General features: G+C 43.8%; 1 protein-coding gene across 2 annotated transcripts in view; it reads right to left on the bottom strand.

The window, feature by feature from the left end:
• Window positions 1-532: 532 nt before the first annotated feature.
• Window positions 533-16,868, bottom strand: part of kcnk12 (potassium channel, subfamily K, member 12) — a 28,943-nt gene continuing 12,607 nt past the window's right edge. The window contains exons 2-3 of one of the 2 annotated variants that reach the window (XM_023804304.2): window positions 5,791-6,679; window positions 533-3,849 (exon numbers count right to left, since the gene is read on the bottom strand). In XM_023804304.2, the coding sequence (XP_023660072.1) occupies window positions 3,843-3,849; window positions 5,791-6,679 (896 nt within the window). In that variant the 3' untranslated portion in view covers window positions 533-3,842. Of the gene's footprint in view, window positions 3,850-5,779; window positions 6,680-16,868 lie in introns of those variants that run through there. The other variant, XM_023804305.2, reaches the window with a different exon arrangement.

The raw sequence follows: 16,868 nt of genomic DNA, 5'->3' as shown, positions 1-16,868 counted from the left end.
GAGGAAGCTGCAGGATTCCCTGTGACACCCACCAGGGCTCAGACAGAAAAACAATTTGGTCTGATCAGTCAAGTAACACAGGGATATTGGGCTTTCCTTCACAATGAGCATCATCTGTGACTCAGAGGACCACTGCAGGCTCACCAAAGCCCATGGTAACCATGAAAATACATACACACGCACACTAGTCACCACTGGCAACTGGGATGTTTTGGAAAAACCCATTGTTACATCATAACTGTCCTTGGTGACATTTAAAGGCAAAATGGCACTTTGAAAAAGAGGCCTGTTTGTGTGGTGACCACATTCAGTTTGAAGTATCATCAAATTGCGTGAGGAATGAGACGTTGGACACGTCAAAGTGAGGATGGTTTATAAAAGAGAGATACGTGGTTATATCTTCTCATGTGGTTCCTTTGTTAACATAAACAGCAGCAAGAACAGCTGTTTACTCCAGAGCCACCAGCAACACCCCCATAAAAATCAGGCTGGGTAAATTTTTTGCTTAGAATAAATTTATTTTTCAGTGGTTAATTTCTTTGTTTCAGTTTAAATCACATAAATATAAAAGTACAATCATTGGTATAAATGTGCAACTTGCAACCAGAATCAGTTTGCATTCATTAAATCAATGATACAACACGACGCAGGCAAAATGAGTTGCTGTCATGCCATGCCGAGAGGTGATGTCATAGCGGGGGAGGGGCTGGGAAGAGGAACCACTGACCGGAAACGGATTAAAGCTGAACCCTAGAAACGTAATCTTTGGACGGGCTTCTGAGTCTTCTGACAATCCTCTGTTTGTGCTCAACGGTACCTTGGAGCAAACGATAGAAAGTGAAGTGCTTTTCATAATGGTGGTTTTTTTATTATTATTTTTTACAAAAGGAAAAACAAATTGAGCATCACTTTTCAAAGTACTTTCTGCTGTTTTTCAGACACCTCCAACTGTTCAGATAAAATTTGAAGGGCACCAAGCAAAAAAAAAAAAAACATTTGTTATCATCATAACAATGTTTATGCATTTGCAGCTAATTTCAGAGCTGTAATGAGCTTATATAGTACTTTAACTCTCTTTTTCCCCAAATAACATGCAGGAAATTTTAAGCAGCCCATAAACGTATGGCCAGGTATAATCTCCATGGATTGATGTAAAGGCAAACCCCTTAACAAACAGTCATTTATAATCATCCAGATCAACAGATTTGACTCTTAAGCTTTTTGCCTGTTTAGAATAACTGCGGAAAGCAATTTGTTTACTATTAAACAGCAGCTTCAACTTATAGGTAACCTTTCCAATGGAAAACTAAGAGTTACTTGCACATCAAGCTATTTGTGACCCAGTAAAATCATTTAACGTACACCTTTGTATTCTAATGTTGTACTGTAGGTGAATTTCAGAACTTAAATTCAGATTAAAATCAAACTACTAGTGAAACTGCAGATGTATGCAGCCTCAAAACTGTAACAGGACTGTATCCTGTCCACAAGAAAACTCAAAATATTTTTGGGTGACCGAAAAAGCATCCAGAATGAAAAACATCTCCATTGAGTCTCGGTACTAATCCTTTCTTCCAGGCATCAGGTAGGATAGTGGCAAAGTCCTGCTGCTCCAGTGAAGGACTAGAATATAAAAATCAGTGTAAAACGCTTTGGTAAAAAGCTTCATGTAATTGACTACATGTAACAATGTGGTGATGCAATAATGACTGGTATACAGCTACTCTACATGTGATTGGCTTATTAAATGCTTACTGGGAGCTAGTGGCTTTGACAGCTGCCAATCACGGCATCCGCTGAAAATCCGTTCTAATAAAGATGACAGTTCGTTACACACCAGTCAAACCAGTCAAACGTGTTCACAACAATATCATATACTCAAAACAGTATATACATTGGTTACATAACTTTAATTGGAACACAGTTGGCTTTTATATTGCTGCATTGTGTGAGAAAAGACGTAGTGAGAGGAAGAGGAAATGACATCACCTCTCAGATGCACTCATACAAAGACAAACACGTTCCTAACCCTCCTCACTGCCAGAGCTGAGGATACAGAGGAATTCAGGACAATAACATCCATTGTAATCAATGGAGATAGATTTTGCAAAATGCAAAAGGATATTACTGTACAGAATAAAACTATCTATAAACCCTATTTCATATTTTGCACAATTTCTTTATATGTATATATTTATATATGTATTTGCAAAGAAAATGTAAGGCAGCTGAAGATCAAGCCATGCATGCAGAAGGTTTATAAAAAAGTCTTTCAGTTCTTTTTAAAATTGTACAAGTGTAATGCATCGACCGGTCACTAAAAAAAAAGCGACCAAAGCGTTCTCCTCCAGTGTGCTTTTCCAGCTGTAACTGAAGGCCAGCGTCTGTCTGGTGCTGTGGCGTCCCCTCAGACGTCCATGCACGCGGTCTTCGGCGCCTCGTCGTTGCGGCGTCGCAATGACACGCCTGCATGCTCATGTACACGTGACACGTGTTCCGCTTCGCTCGTGCTTTTTTTCGTTCCCTCCACACCGAGGGGTTATGGAGAACTAGGACTGCGACTGAGCAACACAGCAAGACCATTAGCGGGGTTAAGGCAGGGGTGGGGCGGGGTTATGAACAAGCCGATTACTCCATTTCAGTTAGAGACATGAGAAATCAGAGCACTTAGTGATACCTGGTGAGGAGGGAGGTAGGCAGGCTTTGCTAGAGAATGGCTAGGAGCCTTAACTGAGCCAGAATACACTGAACATATATTAATATAGGTCGGGCCAGGACATTTAGCTGGTTAGTTAAGCTCCAGTCATTGCACGAGTAACATCAGTAAGCAGTGCCTTTCCCGATTTGCTGCATTGGTCAGTTACAGGAAAGCTGTCTGTAGACAGGAAAGCTGTCTTACTTGTTACTGACTGACCATTGATACAGTGCTCATCCTGTTCATAGTCTCATCAGGTTTTCTCTGTCTGTACATATAATGGGCATCATTATGCATTTAAATTGCCCACAAATTTATAAAAATATATTTATGTTCTGCTATATACATATATATGTGTTGTATGGCTTTACAATCACTGCATGCAGGAAACTATATTGAGCCTGATTTTTTTTTTTGTCTACCTGAGGTTTTTTTTCTTCTTTTATTCTAACCAGTGCAGAATACAACAAGTCTGGGATATCTGCTCTAAATATATAAAGTGAAACCTAACTTTAGATGCTAATCGTCTAGTTGAGGTGCACCGATAAGGATAACTGATGTGTATGTACACCAAGGGAGGAGGGGGGTGGTTATATACAATGGTTGGGGTTGGTAACTCCGAAAGCAGCAGAGCGACTTACACTAAATGCGTAATGGTGAGGTCTGCAGGGGTGCAAGCGAACCAGGGCGATGGGGGCAGGCGAGATTCGCATCTCGGCTGCTCAGCTATGGACGTCAGGAGTTCTATGCTAATGGAGCCTCATCCGGCTGCCTTGCTGGCCTGCAGAGGAGCTCCGTCTCCAGAAAAGCCCTGCAGTCATACAGCCTGCCTGCCTGCCCCCCCCCCCCCCCCGCCAGTGCCTGGGTCCTGCCACAAGGCCCTCTAGTTCTCCTAGTCTTCCGTAGCACTCTCCATCTGTTTTCCTTTCTCTCTCTTCCGCTGCTGCGTTCAGTCTCTCCACTCTGTCACCACCCCCCCCCCTCCCCATCATGCTCCGTTTGACACTGCCACTCCCCCCACCAAAAAAAAAAAAAACACAGCAACATCAAGGTCATCCAATGAAGAAGTCAAACTGCCTCTCCCCCTCTCTCTCTGTCTCTCTACGTCCGTGAAGGCGATTCAGCTTCGGCCATGTGAGATGTCCCATCACGTCCTGAAACGACGGGCAGAGATTACTCACGGGATCATGGACAAGCAGCACCAGCTAACATTAGGCTTTTAGTATCCAACACAGGGAAAAAAATGTTTTTTACTCAGTATTAACCTCAGTATAACCATATGTATTAAAAGAATTACACGAGTATGAATTTGCGTCTGCAATATTAGTGTGCAGACTCTTCACTCCTGTTTCTTCCCTCCTAAATGAATCGTTATCCACGTTCAGCATACCCGCTTGATTGCTGCTCCTAATCTCTCTGCTTTCACCTCACAAACTAACGGTGCATGCAGCCATTAATCCCTTCCCTTAAACCTCGTTTTCCTGCAGAACAGTGGCACCATTAATGGTATTAATTCACACGCTTCTGTGGTCAGATGAGACATTCATGAGGTTTTTTCATCGGTTGTTTTAATTAAGTTCTTGGGCGGCATCTGGAGAACTGGGCAACTGGGAACCTGTACCTCAAAGCTGCACCATCTGGGATCCATGGTCTCAGATATTAAGGGTCCCGTTCTTACTTTCCAGGGACCCTAATTTGACCTCTCAGGTTTCCTCTTTCATTGAGGGGCATGTTATTTTTGGTCGAATTTTGTCTGCACTTCCATATGGTTCAAAGTGGTTGAAAGCCTGCAGAGCTTGGGAAGCAGGCCATGAAACTGCAATTCCAAGCAGAATTGTACTATCATTGTAACACTATAGTTCATATTTTTTGCAAAGGTGGAATTATAGGGAAAGACACATGACGAGGAGCGGGCAGGATTTCCTTTCAGAATAGATAGCTTTTGCAAAAATAATAATTAGCTAGAAACAGCATTGCCAATTGGACAAAAGTGCTTGTCCTGAGCACAGACCCAATCTGAGTTAGCATTGACTAATTTAGAGATTAAAAGCAGTACAACAAATTTGGTAGGATTAATACATAACCCGAGATAACCAAACAAAGAAGAGACATGCTATTAAACTGTAATTTCAGAACTAGACCTCAAAGGACTCTTAGCTTCTACTTCCAAAATGAATCAAATGAATGATAAAAGCCCAAGTAGCAGAAATTATGCAGCAAAAACAGGCAAAACTGAAGGAGCTTTCATTTCAGACCTTAATTACAATGAAGTGTGATCAAAGGCTGCCTCTATACTGGGGAAAACACTTGGTGACATGCTTCAGGAATGCTGACACAGCATGCAGGTGCTCGTAAGTCAGCGCTCTGTAGAGGTGCCGCAAGGCTCTCTCCCGGGACCGTTATTCATTTATAACATTCAGTAAGAAGGAGGTTGTTCGGGTTTTTTTGTGTCAATGGGTGAAAACAGTATTTGTCTCATTTAAAAAATACATAATAATTGATTTTACATTTCCCCACAATACCGTCTTTAAACAAACTTTGATCAATGACCATCCTCCAGAAGTGCTTAAGATGCATAGTTGAAAAATACAATGTGCTATATAGAATAGAATAGAATAGAATAGTGATACTTTATCCATCCCCTTGGGATGAATAGCTTTGCAAAACTGATGGTATTTTGAAGGTTTAAACATACAGTTTACTGAAAAATGCTAATATGTAACCAAATCTAATAATGGCTTCCAAATTGAACTTCCTATTACTAAGCAAACTTAGTTCCAAATGTTGAGTATAAGCAAAATTTATCAAATGCTAATAGTACTAAAGTACTCAGAATGTAGCAACTCTGTGTAGTATTAGTATAAATAATCACAAATATAATCATGTCCAGAGTAATATTCTGATATCACATGTCCATGGAACCCTTTTTTCAGAGACCCATTGGAAGTTTGGGAACCTTAGAGCAGCTACGTTGGCCCATATGTCTGTCCTGACCCATCCTTTTAATTTTCCTCCCTCTGTCCAGGTACAAAGTTCTTTCTCCATTCAACACCCCCTCCCCCCACCCACCACCCTTGGCTGCCTCTTGCCTCTACCTGGTGTTGCTAGTCTCCGCCAGCCGATTGTTCATAATGCCCAGGGCCCCAACTCCCCCAGAGAAGCCATTTTGCCGCGAGCTTCCGCACACGGTCCTGGGGAAGCCGTTGGCCGATTCCGAGAGCTGCTTCTGCATGATGGCCAGCGACACTCTGTTGGAGGCGGTCAGGTCATGCATGGAGATCATCTCGCCAGAGAGGCGCCGCCCTTCCGTGTCACTGTCACAGGGGCCATCGGAGTTGGCCGGCCGGGCGAAGCGTCCGCGCCGGATGCGAGAACCGGGCCGGATGGCGTTGCGGCGGCCCAGGAAAGCCCCGTTCTTTTTGCATCGCTGGCAGCAGAGGCAGCCCATGCGCTGGATCATCCAGTTCAGCACCTGCTTGATCACAATGGAGATGACATTGAAGAGCGAGTAGATGCAGCAGACGCCGGACAGGATAAACAGGAAGTTGGCCAGCCGGTACAGGCTCTGGTGCTGGTAGGCTTCCCGCTGGCTGCTGACCAGGTCACCAAATCCGATGGTGCTGAAGGTGACAAAGCAGTAGTAGAGTGAGTCCAGGTAGGCCCAGCCTTCCACGGGCGTATACATTGCTGAGGCACAGCAGGACAGCACAGCAGCGCCCAGGCCCAGGATCAGCATCACGTGGTAGACAGAGGGCCTCCAGCCCGGCAAGTAGCCGTGAGTGAAGTCGTGCCGCAGCCCTGGGGGCAGAAGGCCTCCGTGACGCAGCCTCCGCTCGCGCACCGCCTTCATCACCACAGCCAGCAGCGTGATGATGCGCTCCAGGAAGAGGTTAAAGAACAGGATGGTGGCGGCGCAGCCCAGCAGGCCGTAGAAGATGAGGAACACCTTGCCTGCCACCGTCACCGGAGTGGTCATCCCGAAGCCTGCAGGGGAGAGGGGAGGAGGGCATTAGGACCGAGGAGGGTAGACCGTAAGGGCAATGAGGGGGATTGATGGCTTTATGTCTTCTTATTGGGTTGCGTGGCCTAATGTTTTACACAAGAGACATATCATTTTGTAATTTCATACATTTATATATCTATCCATAGCCGCAAGGCAGAAGGGACCATGTTTATTTGAGGACTCACACTCACACACACACGATGGGCAATTCAAAGACACCATTTCACCAAACTGCATGTTATTGGACTGCAGGGGGCACCTGGATAACCTGGGGGGGGGATTCAGACCTGGAGGGATGATGCTGCACTATCCATGTTTACACATATATGTCTTCATGCATGTTTTCTTTAGGTAAAGTGTCTTACTCAGTTATATACTCAGTTATATACTCAGTTGTATACTTAGTTCCTCCTGGAGGAATCAGATTCTTTACACAAGGTTACTCTTTGCATTTAGCCACTTGGAACGCACATGTAATTCATGTGATGGCATTATTCACTTTAACCTTTCTGTGGTGTTGTGGTCGGCACCGACCTGTTTTTAAGTTTTAAATGCACAAAAGCTCCACATAAATTTGTTTACTGCATCAAGTCTTTTTGACTTTGTCAGGAACCTCTATTTAAACAAAAAAAAAAATCACTAAATTATAAATGCTCTGGTCAACATTATAACAGCTCTGGTGTTGGGGTCGATGCCGACCCCTTTTTAAGTTTTAAATGCATAAAAGCACCACATAAATTTGTGTACTGTATCAGGAGTATCTATTTTAAAAAATTAATACATAAAACAAAATTCACTAGGCAAAGCATGCCCAGACATGTAAGGAAAGATAAAACCAATTCAGTTTATTTATATACGGTAATTCTCTTGAGGTCTATTTTACCATTTTTTTTTTTTTTGAAAATGAGACGTATGCTGTCAAAAGAAAGGTCCAGAAAGCCACACCAAAAATATTAAAACCAATATTTTCATGGATAACGTAGCCTAGCAAGGTAACCAAGAGGTAAGAAACAAATTAGATGATAAAAAATTTTATGGCTGATTTAAGACACGGGTTGGTCCCAGCACGTCTAACATAAGAGATGCGTACAGAAAGCTCAGACAGGGCGAAGGTTAAAGTCCTATAAAAGAGCTTAATATTATTATAGTATTACCCATACAACCATTATGTTATTATGCATTACTGATCAGGAGGTGAGTGAGTCATTGAGATTTGGACTGGCCCCTTCTATAGTCAGCAGAACTATGAACTATTGGTAAAACAAGGAAGTTCATCAATTGTGTATCACTAATATAACAGAAGGGCGGAACGGCCTGTTAAATGATATGGGATCCAGTCGTTTTGTTTCATTTGAAGTCCTGTAATTACAGGAGCTGAACAGTTGCCACTAGTCATGGCGCGCGGACGTGAGCGGGAAGGAGTGTCTGGGGCTGGGAAGGCTTGCGTTAGTGGGCGTCGTTCTGGGTGGGGTCAGAGGTGACCATTCGATGCTGGACGGGAGCATTACCTAATGAACTGTGCATGTAGCAGGTCCTGTTCACCTACGTGTGAAGGTAGGACAATTACAAGGAGCTACAGAATAGTAAAGAGAGTCTAAGGAATTCTGTAAGCTCTGTCGCTCACAAAATGTCACAAATGTAAAAGAAATTGAAATGGCTTCTGCCTTTGCCATACAAACAGTCACAGCCATAAAATACTAGCAATTTATCATAAAAACTAAGAAAAATTGTATTTTAACTTAAAAAACAAAATACAATAAAATACGTTTTAGTTAGGAAATGTTCATTTTTGAATGTTTGTCAACAAAACACAGATGAACCCCAATTTTACGAACATTCACTGTAACAAACAAAAAAAAACATCTTGATTTTATAAATCATATTAATAAAAACATTTTGCGAAAAAGTTCGCTAAACGCAAGCTACTGTTCAGACGAATTCAAAAATAAGTGTCAAAGTGCCAACTGACGTCACTCATGAGCAGGGTGACACGCAGTGATGCGCAAATCGTTTAATTTTTAAAGAAAACACGTGCACGAGCCTTTCAGATGCTGTGACGATACTGAGTGGCTGCTGTTCATTGAAAATTGGTGCCTTTCCCAGTTACTTTCCACTGTAACTTGAAAGACCGAGTCATACGGGTTACAGAGCTAATCCTGGATAAAGCCCCGATTTTTGTCAAACTACCTGGAGGCCCGGAGAAGGACCCAAAAAGATGACGCGTCGGGGAAACTCGGACGTATGGTAACCCTCAGTCAACAGGAGTTACGGTGTAACAATAAGCTGTGTGTGTAAGGAATGTACATCATCTCTTATTCTCGCCTGGGGAAAAAAAAAACAAAATTATGTTTCGATCCAGTCTTGGCTCTGATCTCTTTGTCTGGTCTTGGCACAAGTATTTGTTTTCAGTCGGGCTCCTTCCGGTCTGGTTAATGTACACAGCGGGGCTCGGCAGTGATGCCGTAAGAGGATATTTAAGGTGGTTGGCTCAGTACACTGCGTCTGAGGGAGGGAAGGAACCTACAGATTCTTTGCATGCCAGCTAGAAGCTGTCAGAGCCCTGAGAATGACGCAGGCTGCAGTCCTGTGCATGTTCTGCCAAGGTTAATTGCCTTTTCTGTTTTCAATTTCATTCCGCTCACACCCCTGAATTGATATTCTTTCCCTTAAACACTGTAATTGGCCTTACAACCCCGGGGTGATTAATATTTTAACGGCCTTTCTCCCATGTTTACACACCAGAGCCTGAAATTAAATCTTTGGTGTTTGAGTTACTCTGTGATTATGAGATGTTATGTGTATACACACAGGTTTTGAAGTGAATCGCCTTCGAGGTTGAAGGCCCAGGGTAATTCCCCAGGAGTCGCAATCTGTGACCATCTCGGAGAGAAGAGCAGCAAGAATAGTCTTTATCGCTGCTTGGGCTGTGATATAATGACGGTTATGTCCCAGGCAGAGCAGGCAGAAGAACAACTGTATCAACAGAACACCTTCTGTCTCGGCGCTTCACAGGTAATTAATTAACACTCTTTCTCCCATCCCGGTGAAACGGAGCGATTGTCAGGTAACGAGGTTAAAGTCTCGGCTCTCTATCAGCCAGCCGGCTCTGCAGGCTTGTTCATATTAGGAGCTAAATTATATCGGTCATGGAAACACAAAAACGTCTATTCCCTGTGCTGGTTCAAGCCACAGTATTATGTTGTCAAGTCGCTACCTTTCAGGAGGAGAAGAGCAGCAAAGGGAAAGCAAAATCAAACGGCGTGGCTCACGCCGTGTCCTTGGAATTAAACTCCCTACTAAATAAAGATCAGACACAAAACATAAAGGCAGTTCGGAAGGTTCTAGAATGACAAACTGGTCTCAGCGACATTGTCATGCTTGTCAGGGCTACATTGTGGTAGAGAACAACACTTGCCCAAAGGAAAGGGCTGCTCCTCACAATAAGCTTCAGCTTCAATCTGCTTATTTTGTCATTAATGGCTTAATGGTACAGCAAGGAAGGAATATTTAACAGAAGTTTCATCTTTGCTAGAGGATCATTCTGTCTCAGTGCATCTTGACAAAGATTAGATCTTATCACTTCTCTTGGCAGCCACCGATGTTAACGTGCCTAAAGACTTCATCGGTTGTTTTCCCTTATTGTTGAAATGTGTTTTGTTGCCGTTTTGTTGCTCTAATGGGAGGGTTGGCAGAAGCATTTAAGACATGATAAGATACTGAATGGATAGACAACTTAGATGCCCATGAAATAAAGAACACTTTTAATTGCACTAGATTGAGTTTGTAATTAGAGATGGGGACATGTGTAGTGGCAGGAAGGTTTCACTTTTAAATAGAAGCCAACGAAAAACTGGCAGGAAAGCCGCATGACATCAGCATCATTGCATGTATGTAAATAAAGTCAGAGAGCATCTCATGTGCCGTGCTGTCCTTCCAGCTCAGGTTACACCTCTGCATGATCAAGCCGGAATTCATGCTCACGAAGGCTGGAGCGGACAAATGTCCAAATGGCAGGTGCAGGAACTGCCAAGGATGCACCTGAGCTTTGGGACATTTGGAAAAAGAATGCAAAATTGATTACAAATACGAGAGCATGTGGATTCACCTCATTGGGGACAATTCAAGGGGAATGTGTTCAGGTTTTTAAATGCACAAAAATAATACTTATTATTCCACAGGAAAAAAATGCCTTTGTTGCTAATCATATTTTGCCATTTGCTGGTGTAAATATGTCAGCAACAAACATGCAACTGGCCTGATAAATTTTGGAATCAGGCACTATAGATTATCAATTTATTTACCCAGTGGAAGGGTGTTCAGCTCTATATGTGATTCTACAAGGAGAGTGACTCTAAATACCATGATATTCAGAACTCATTTAGAATCACTGCTTGGCAGCTTAATCTCTCATTTGCACAAATTAGCATTCGGTGAAACATCAGGCTGCAGACGACAGACTCCCACATGCTACCGGCTCACGCGTGCGTGCACACAGACGCATGCTTTGACTGCCTGCTATCTCCACTGTAAGGGATGTTGTGTTTTTCCTGGAACCCCCAAACAGTGCACATTCTTGTTCCCTCCCAGCTCCCAAATCACCTGTACCAGGTGTCTGGTGGTCTTGATTGCTTGATTGTCTGGTTCAGAGTTGCTGGGAGGTAACAAAACTGTGGACTGTCCAACGGTCCCTAAGGACTGCATTGAGAAACACTGTGTTAATGAAGAATCTTGCTGCACTTAATGTACTGAAAAAGAGAATAGGTAAATACTTCAAGAGGTAGCTATACAGAAAGGCCATTGGTTAATTAGAAAGCTTCTGGTTCTGACTGAAATGTATGGAGTGTAAAGCTGGCAGTACATAGAATGCTGAGTTTTGAGTTTTTACCTTTGGATTTTTAGCTGTTTTTTTTTCTGCAATCTTGTTGCAATAGCCAAGAGGGGTCGTGTGCATGAGTGCGTGGGTTTGGCAAACAGAGCCCGTGAAGTATGGATTTTGGAGGAATTAAACAGGATAAAAAAAATTAAACAAAAGCTGACTCACATTCTAAATGAGCAGTGGCCCCTAAATCTTGCTGAGGGATCAGCCGTGTGAACTGGGCTGCGTTTCTGGGGTGAGAAACATTGGAGTTAAAATAGAATAAACTCAATGGGGCCCTTGATACCATCTCTGCTGCGTGAGAGGATCCATTTGGACTGGGCTGTATCCTAACACTGGTTTGCATCCTGCAGCTGTCCCAGTGGGGCACATTGCCAGGAAAACGAAAATAATTCCAGTTTAAACTGGTAACGGAATAGCTTTTTCTTAGCAAGAAAAGCGCGGTGGGTGTGTGCGGTGAGAGTAGGGCACGTGTGGGTCTGTACACCGTGAGTGGCACGTGTGCTCGCGTGCCCGTGAGTCAGTGTGCATGACAGATGGGGAGCTCGCTCTATTGGTGCCACGCTGACATATCCAGGGATGCAGCACCCGGTTCCCAGCAGGACCGTGGATCTCCGTCCCCGGGTCTCCTCACCATGCGGTCCAGAGGGCCCTGCTACGGAGCCAGGCCGGCAAGCTAACGAACAGCCCCACATAGGGGCTGTCTGTGGTGCCGATGGCAGCCGTTCCGTGGCAAAATTAAAAATGGCGACCGCTTGGGTATTTCCTGGCCGCCCCTGCTTCCGTGACGAGTAGGAAACTCCTGGTCACTCGCTGACCTCGTCCGGGGTCTCTGCGCATCCCGTGGAAGTGACCAAGCTTTAAAAAAAGGGCCAGCCAATGACTTTGAGCATGCCATCTGGTGCAGAGCAGGACTGGGGGGGAGGGATAGAGGGTTTGGAACACATGCATGGAATATCAAAGAAAGCTCTTCTGGCTGTCCGCAGACGCCACCGAAACATGAGCCCGCATGTCGCAATCACGAGAACAGCCTTTGCTCAGCGTCACAGCAGTAATCCAGTCCAGGGCGTCCCCGATAAGATACGACTCTCACACTGCTCATCCGCACGCGCGCTCACATTCGCGCATCGTTAAACATGCTGAACGAGTTCCTTGGTCGCACTCCAATAATTACGCCGTGGCGCTCAAAGGCAAAGCGGCATAATGGAACATAAATCTCTGCAATCAATTAGGCGTGAGCGGCGCAATGGTATGCCAGTCATTACCAGAACGGGCATTAATTACCATGTGCTGATCGGGCATTGGAGTGACATGAAACACAATGTTGGTCATCCAAGACAAACCATGGACCGCAGCCAAAAGAGCCACTGAACTTAAACAGGAGCATTCTGTAGAGGAGACTTTGTCCCTGACCATATTGTTTTGATCATCTAGCTTCCTGCTGCCACAACAGCTGTTCTTATAGTGGTAAAATACCTTGTGACAAAAATGATCTGGTTTTTAAATACCAGGGGGTGACTGCAGTACTGATAATGAGAAAAGTTTTTTGGAAAAAAATACTGGTATATATAGAGAACCTGTAAGATGGTTTTGCATGAATCTTATGTTACTGCGTAAATCACCTGTAGGCCCCAACCCTACAGACACCTCTGCTGATGGAGTACAGCTGGAGCTGATTGGTTCGTTAAGGATAAATAGGCTAAGCTGTGCAGCTTGCAAGAGCGAATTGGCAGAGTGAGAGATGATGGCACTAAGGAAGGGTATAGGGTATAGGGTATAGGGTTTACCCTGAGGATATACTTTTTTTTTCTTTCATTTAGGTTACGTTTGTATTGTTTTTGTGATTTGGTGTTTTCTGCTGGGTTTTCTCACTAATTCCGATCTGAAATATAATTTCAGAGTGTATAGATCAGAAAGGATATGGGCATTGTGACGTTCCCCTGTTCCATAGTCCTTCTCTCCATGTTTCACAGAAAAACTATATGCTTTTAACACTGGGCTGTTTTATTTAGTGGAATTCCACATGAAGGCAAATTTAAGTTATGTACTTGAATATCAAGCCTGTTATGCTTCTAATCATTTATTTTTCTCAATGACATCATTTTCATTTTATTTTCCCGTTTATTTATTTAGTCTGAATTGGTTTCCAGTACTTCTTGATCCCCGGATAGCAGTGGGGGCAGTTTGTGGTTGATTTTGTTTTGCATCATTGCTTCTGCAGGGATTATGATGAACAGATTGTCCTGCGCTGGTTCTGTGAAGCGGTGTTTGTGTTTGGATATGGCTTTGCTATTAAGGAAGATGTTTCTGTTAGCGGTTGTTACCAACCGAATGAACTCAAACTTAGTGCCAATGGGGACTAATTTGTAGTTCCTGGTCATAAAAGGAATGTGACCTAAATGAGATACAGAGGGTGTGTTCAGATCTCTGCTTCTGTGAACCTCTGTTTTACCTCTGACTGTCACAAGCACATTGAGAACATTATCACAGCAAGCTGACCTGACTTGTCTATGCTATGGAATCTGAAGTTTCTCACCATGGCAACAAGTAACCCCCCGCCCACCTGCCCCCAGGCAGGCCATTTGTATAAAGAGAGCATGTGAAACTATGTAAATAAAAGCAGACGGGTGGACACCTTCAAACAGGGGAGCGTTAAAGGGTGGAGCGGGAGAGTTGCTGCAAATGACTTTTGTAGACTCTGCTGGACATGTCCGCCTCCTCTCCACGCTTTTAGAAGAAGCGGCAACTGAGCTGAAAGATGATGCTTAGAAATGCAAGTGCTTTCTGGGTGGGTGTGGGGAGGGGGGGAGAGAACACAAAATAATGGAAAGCACTGGTGTTTTAATAGACTTTAACAGACGTCTTCTCAATTTTTCTGCTCAGTGGAAAATGTCGGAAAGCGTTATCCGTCTTCAGATGAGAAGGTGGGCACACCTGCCTGGTCTCGGGGGAGTTCTGGACCGGGCCAGTGTTTGAGGATCTCCCGTCTCCGGCACCACTGACAGCCTCCACGATGACATCACGCCATTTATGTCCACAATGCATTGCAGATATGGCTCGTATTGTTTACTGATGCTGCCCCGTCAGTTTCAATTAATTTGTGAATTCCTCTACATTACTGCGCCCCCCCCATGTGGCTGGCTACAGAAACTTTCTGTCAGCCTCCAGCAATGATAGAGTCATTGATTGACTGGAGAATTGCCTGCCCAGCATTTGCCCGGGACAAAGTCCAGCAGAAACTCATTTAAGACCAATGACCACATTCTTAATGATCCCCAGCACGCTCTACCACTGTATTAGGTTAGTGTGATTTACCTCCAACTTCCCTGCTTCTCTGGCGTGATAAGCCTACACTATTCTGGTAAATTGTCAGGCCTCGACAACTAAATGCAGGAATGACAAGTGATGCAGAATCAATGAGAAGTATTAAGGGTGGTGGAGTTAATGGGCCGGAAAGCCACAAACAGACAAGGCTGCAGTGGAAAGGCACCTGACCTACAAGACATGATACCGCCTCAGGTCCTGACACCAGCCCCCTCCCCAGTGTTGTGGGGTAAAGGGGATGTGAATTATGCATGAGTCACAGCTCATCACCTACTGCCGTACTGAGTAAAGAAGGCAGAGTGTCTGCCTGTACCCAGAATCCCCTTGCAAGGTTTTTTGGCCTGACCTGCACACATGACTGGGCACAGCCAACCGTGAAATAAAAAAGGAGAAGCATAAGGTTACTGCAATTGTACAAAACTTCCATCCTTTTTTAAATCAAGTGTTTACAGGAAGATAAAATCGGAGTCAGAGTGGGTGGGATATTATTGTTAATCTGGATTCTACCAATGATTCCCGGCTTTGATCGTTTAGATCCTGTCAATCGTTTTTATCTTGTTGATCCTTTAGCTTGCACTGGTTACTTTTGAGCTTTACGATGTAGGATTAGCAAACGGTGTGAGTTCCTCCCCAGGACCTAGGCAGTGAGCTTCTTCATGTCAACCTTGTTGATGAACGACAAGGGCAAGTGAGAATCTCCCCGGTACGGGGAATGAAAGACGAGTTTGCGATGCAGCACCTTGACAGGGATGGATGTAACAGCAAAATTCACATTCCTCTCTCTCCCCCTCTCTCTCGTTTTTGCATGTCTGTGTGTGTTACAAGACTGCAGTGCAATAGTATTACAGTATCCAGTGCTATTTACATTTCCAGCCTGTCCATTTTTAGCAGTTATATAACACAGATCTGGTGCTGGATACTGTGAAACGCTGTATGCTGTATGTGCTGACACACTGGAGTAGTAACAGCATTTTCAGCTGTATGCTTCACAATGACTCATTATTCTTAATTTAGCAATCTTCATTATAGCAGCCAGTAATGCTAACCTAGGAAAAATCACAAGATGTTTTTTTTCTAGATAAAACAAAATCGGTGCAATTGATATATAGAACTTACTGTTGGCTGCACTTTTGTGAGAAGACGTCTTTGAAAATCAAAGGGCTCAGCTGGATATAAAAATATGAGGTCTTAGATCTACGTCTCACGTCATCTCCTCGGTAAAAATACCTCACCTTGAAATAAACTTAGTGTAAGATCTCCTCATGACCTCAATCGACCCTCGTGAGAATGGCTTTGAGAGCGACAGAGAACAGAAGCTCTTAAGGTGGGGACTGAGCAGGCCGGGTGGCTCCCTTTCCAACAGTAACGGGCTTCTGGCAGAGACAGCAGCAACACGGCGCAAATAGTAGCCACAAAAAAAAGGGAACATCTCATGGCACATGGGGGTGGACTAAGAAATTGGACAAGGACAATGTTGGAGGCAGCAGCCATCATATAGTTTGTTGCCAGAGTTACTAGGCCAAAGTGACGCATAACAGACCGGTCTGTGCAGGAAGTACCGACCCCCAGATCCCTGAATCCCTATTGGTGATGGCTGTAAGCCACGCCTCCTATTTCAGTCATATCTAATACAAAATATCATTTTGTTTGTCACAGATAAAGATATATACAGGGTGTCTGCAGGCATCCTGATGTAAAATTTAAGACATTTTAAGACCTTTCCAATAGCACTCCAAGCCAAATTTAACTGTAAGTGGAAATATGATTTGCCAGAATTAATACCCTAACTTTTGCACTAGTGACCAAATCCCTTTTCGTTCAGGTTTGTACTAAAAAAGGTCTAACAACTTATGTGTGAATAATAAATGAAACTTTACAAAAAAGGTATAAATTACACAATTACGAGAAATCCTCTAACCAAGGAACTTCAATCAAAACAGCGGAACAACACAAGACATTTGATGTCCCAC

Source organism: Paramormyrops kingsleyae, chromosome 3 (assembly GCF_048594095.1).
Source record: "Paramormyrops kingsleyae isolate MSU_618 chromosome 3, PKINGS_0.4, whole genome shotgun sequence".
In the NCBI taxonomy this organism is placed as follows: domain Eukaryota; kingdom Metazoa; phylum Chordata; class Actinopteri; order Osteoglossiformes; family Mormyridae; genus Paramormyrops; species Paramormyrops kingsleyae.
Note: the sequence above shows the minus strand (reverse complement) of the source record. Positions and strands in the feature narration are given on the sequence as shown.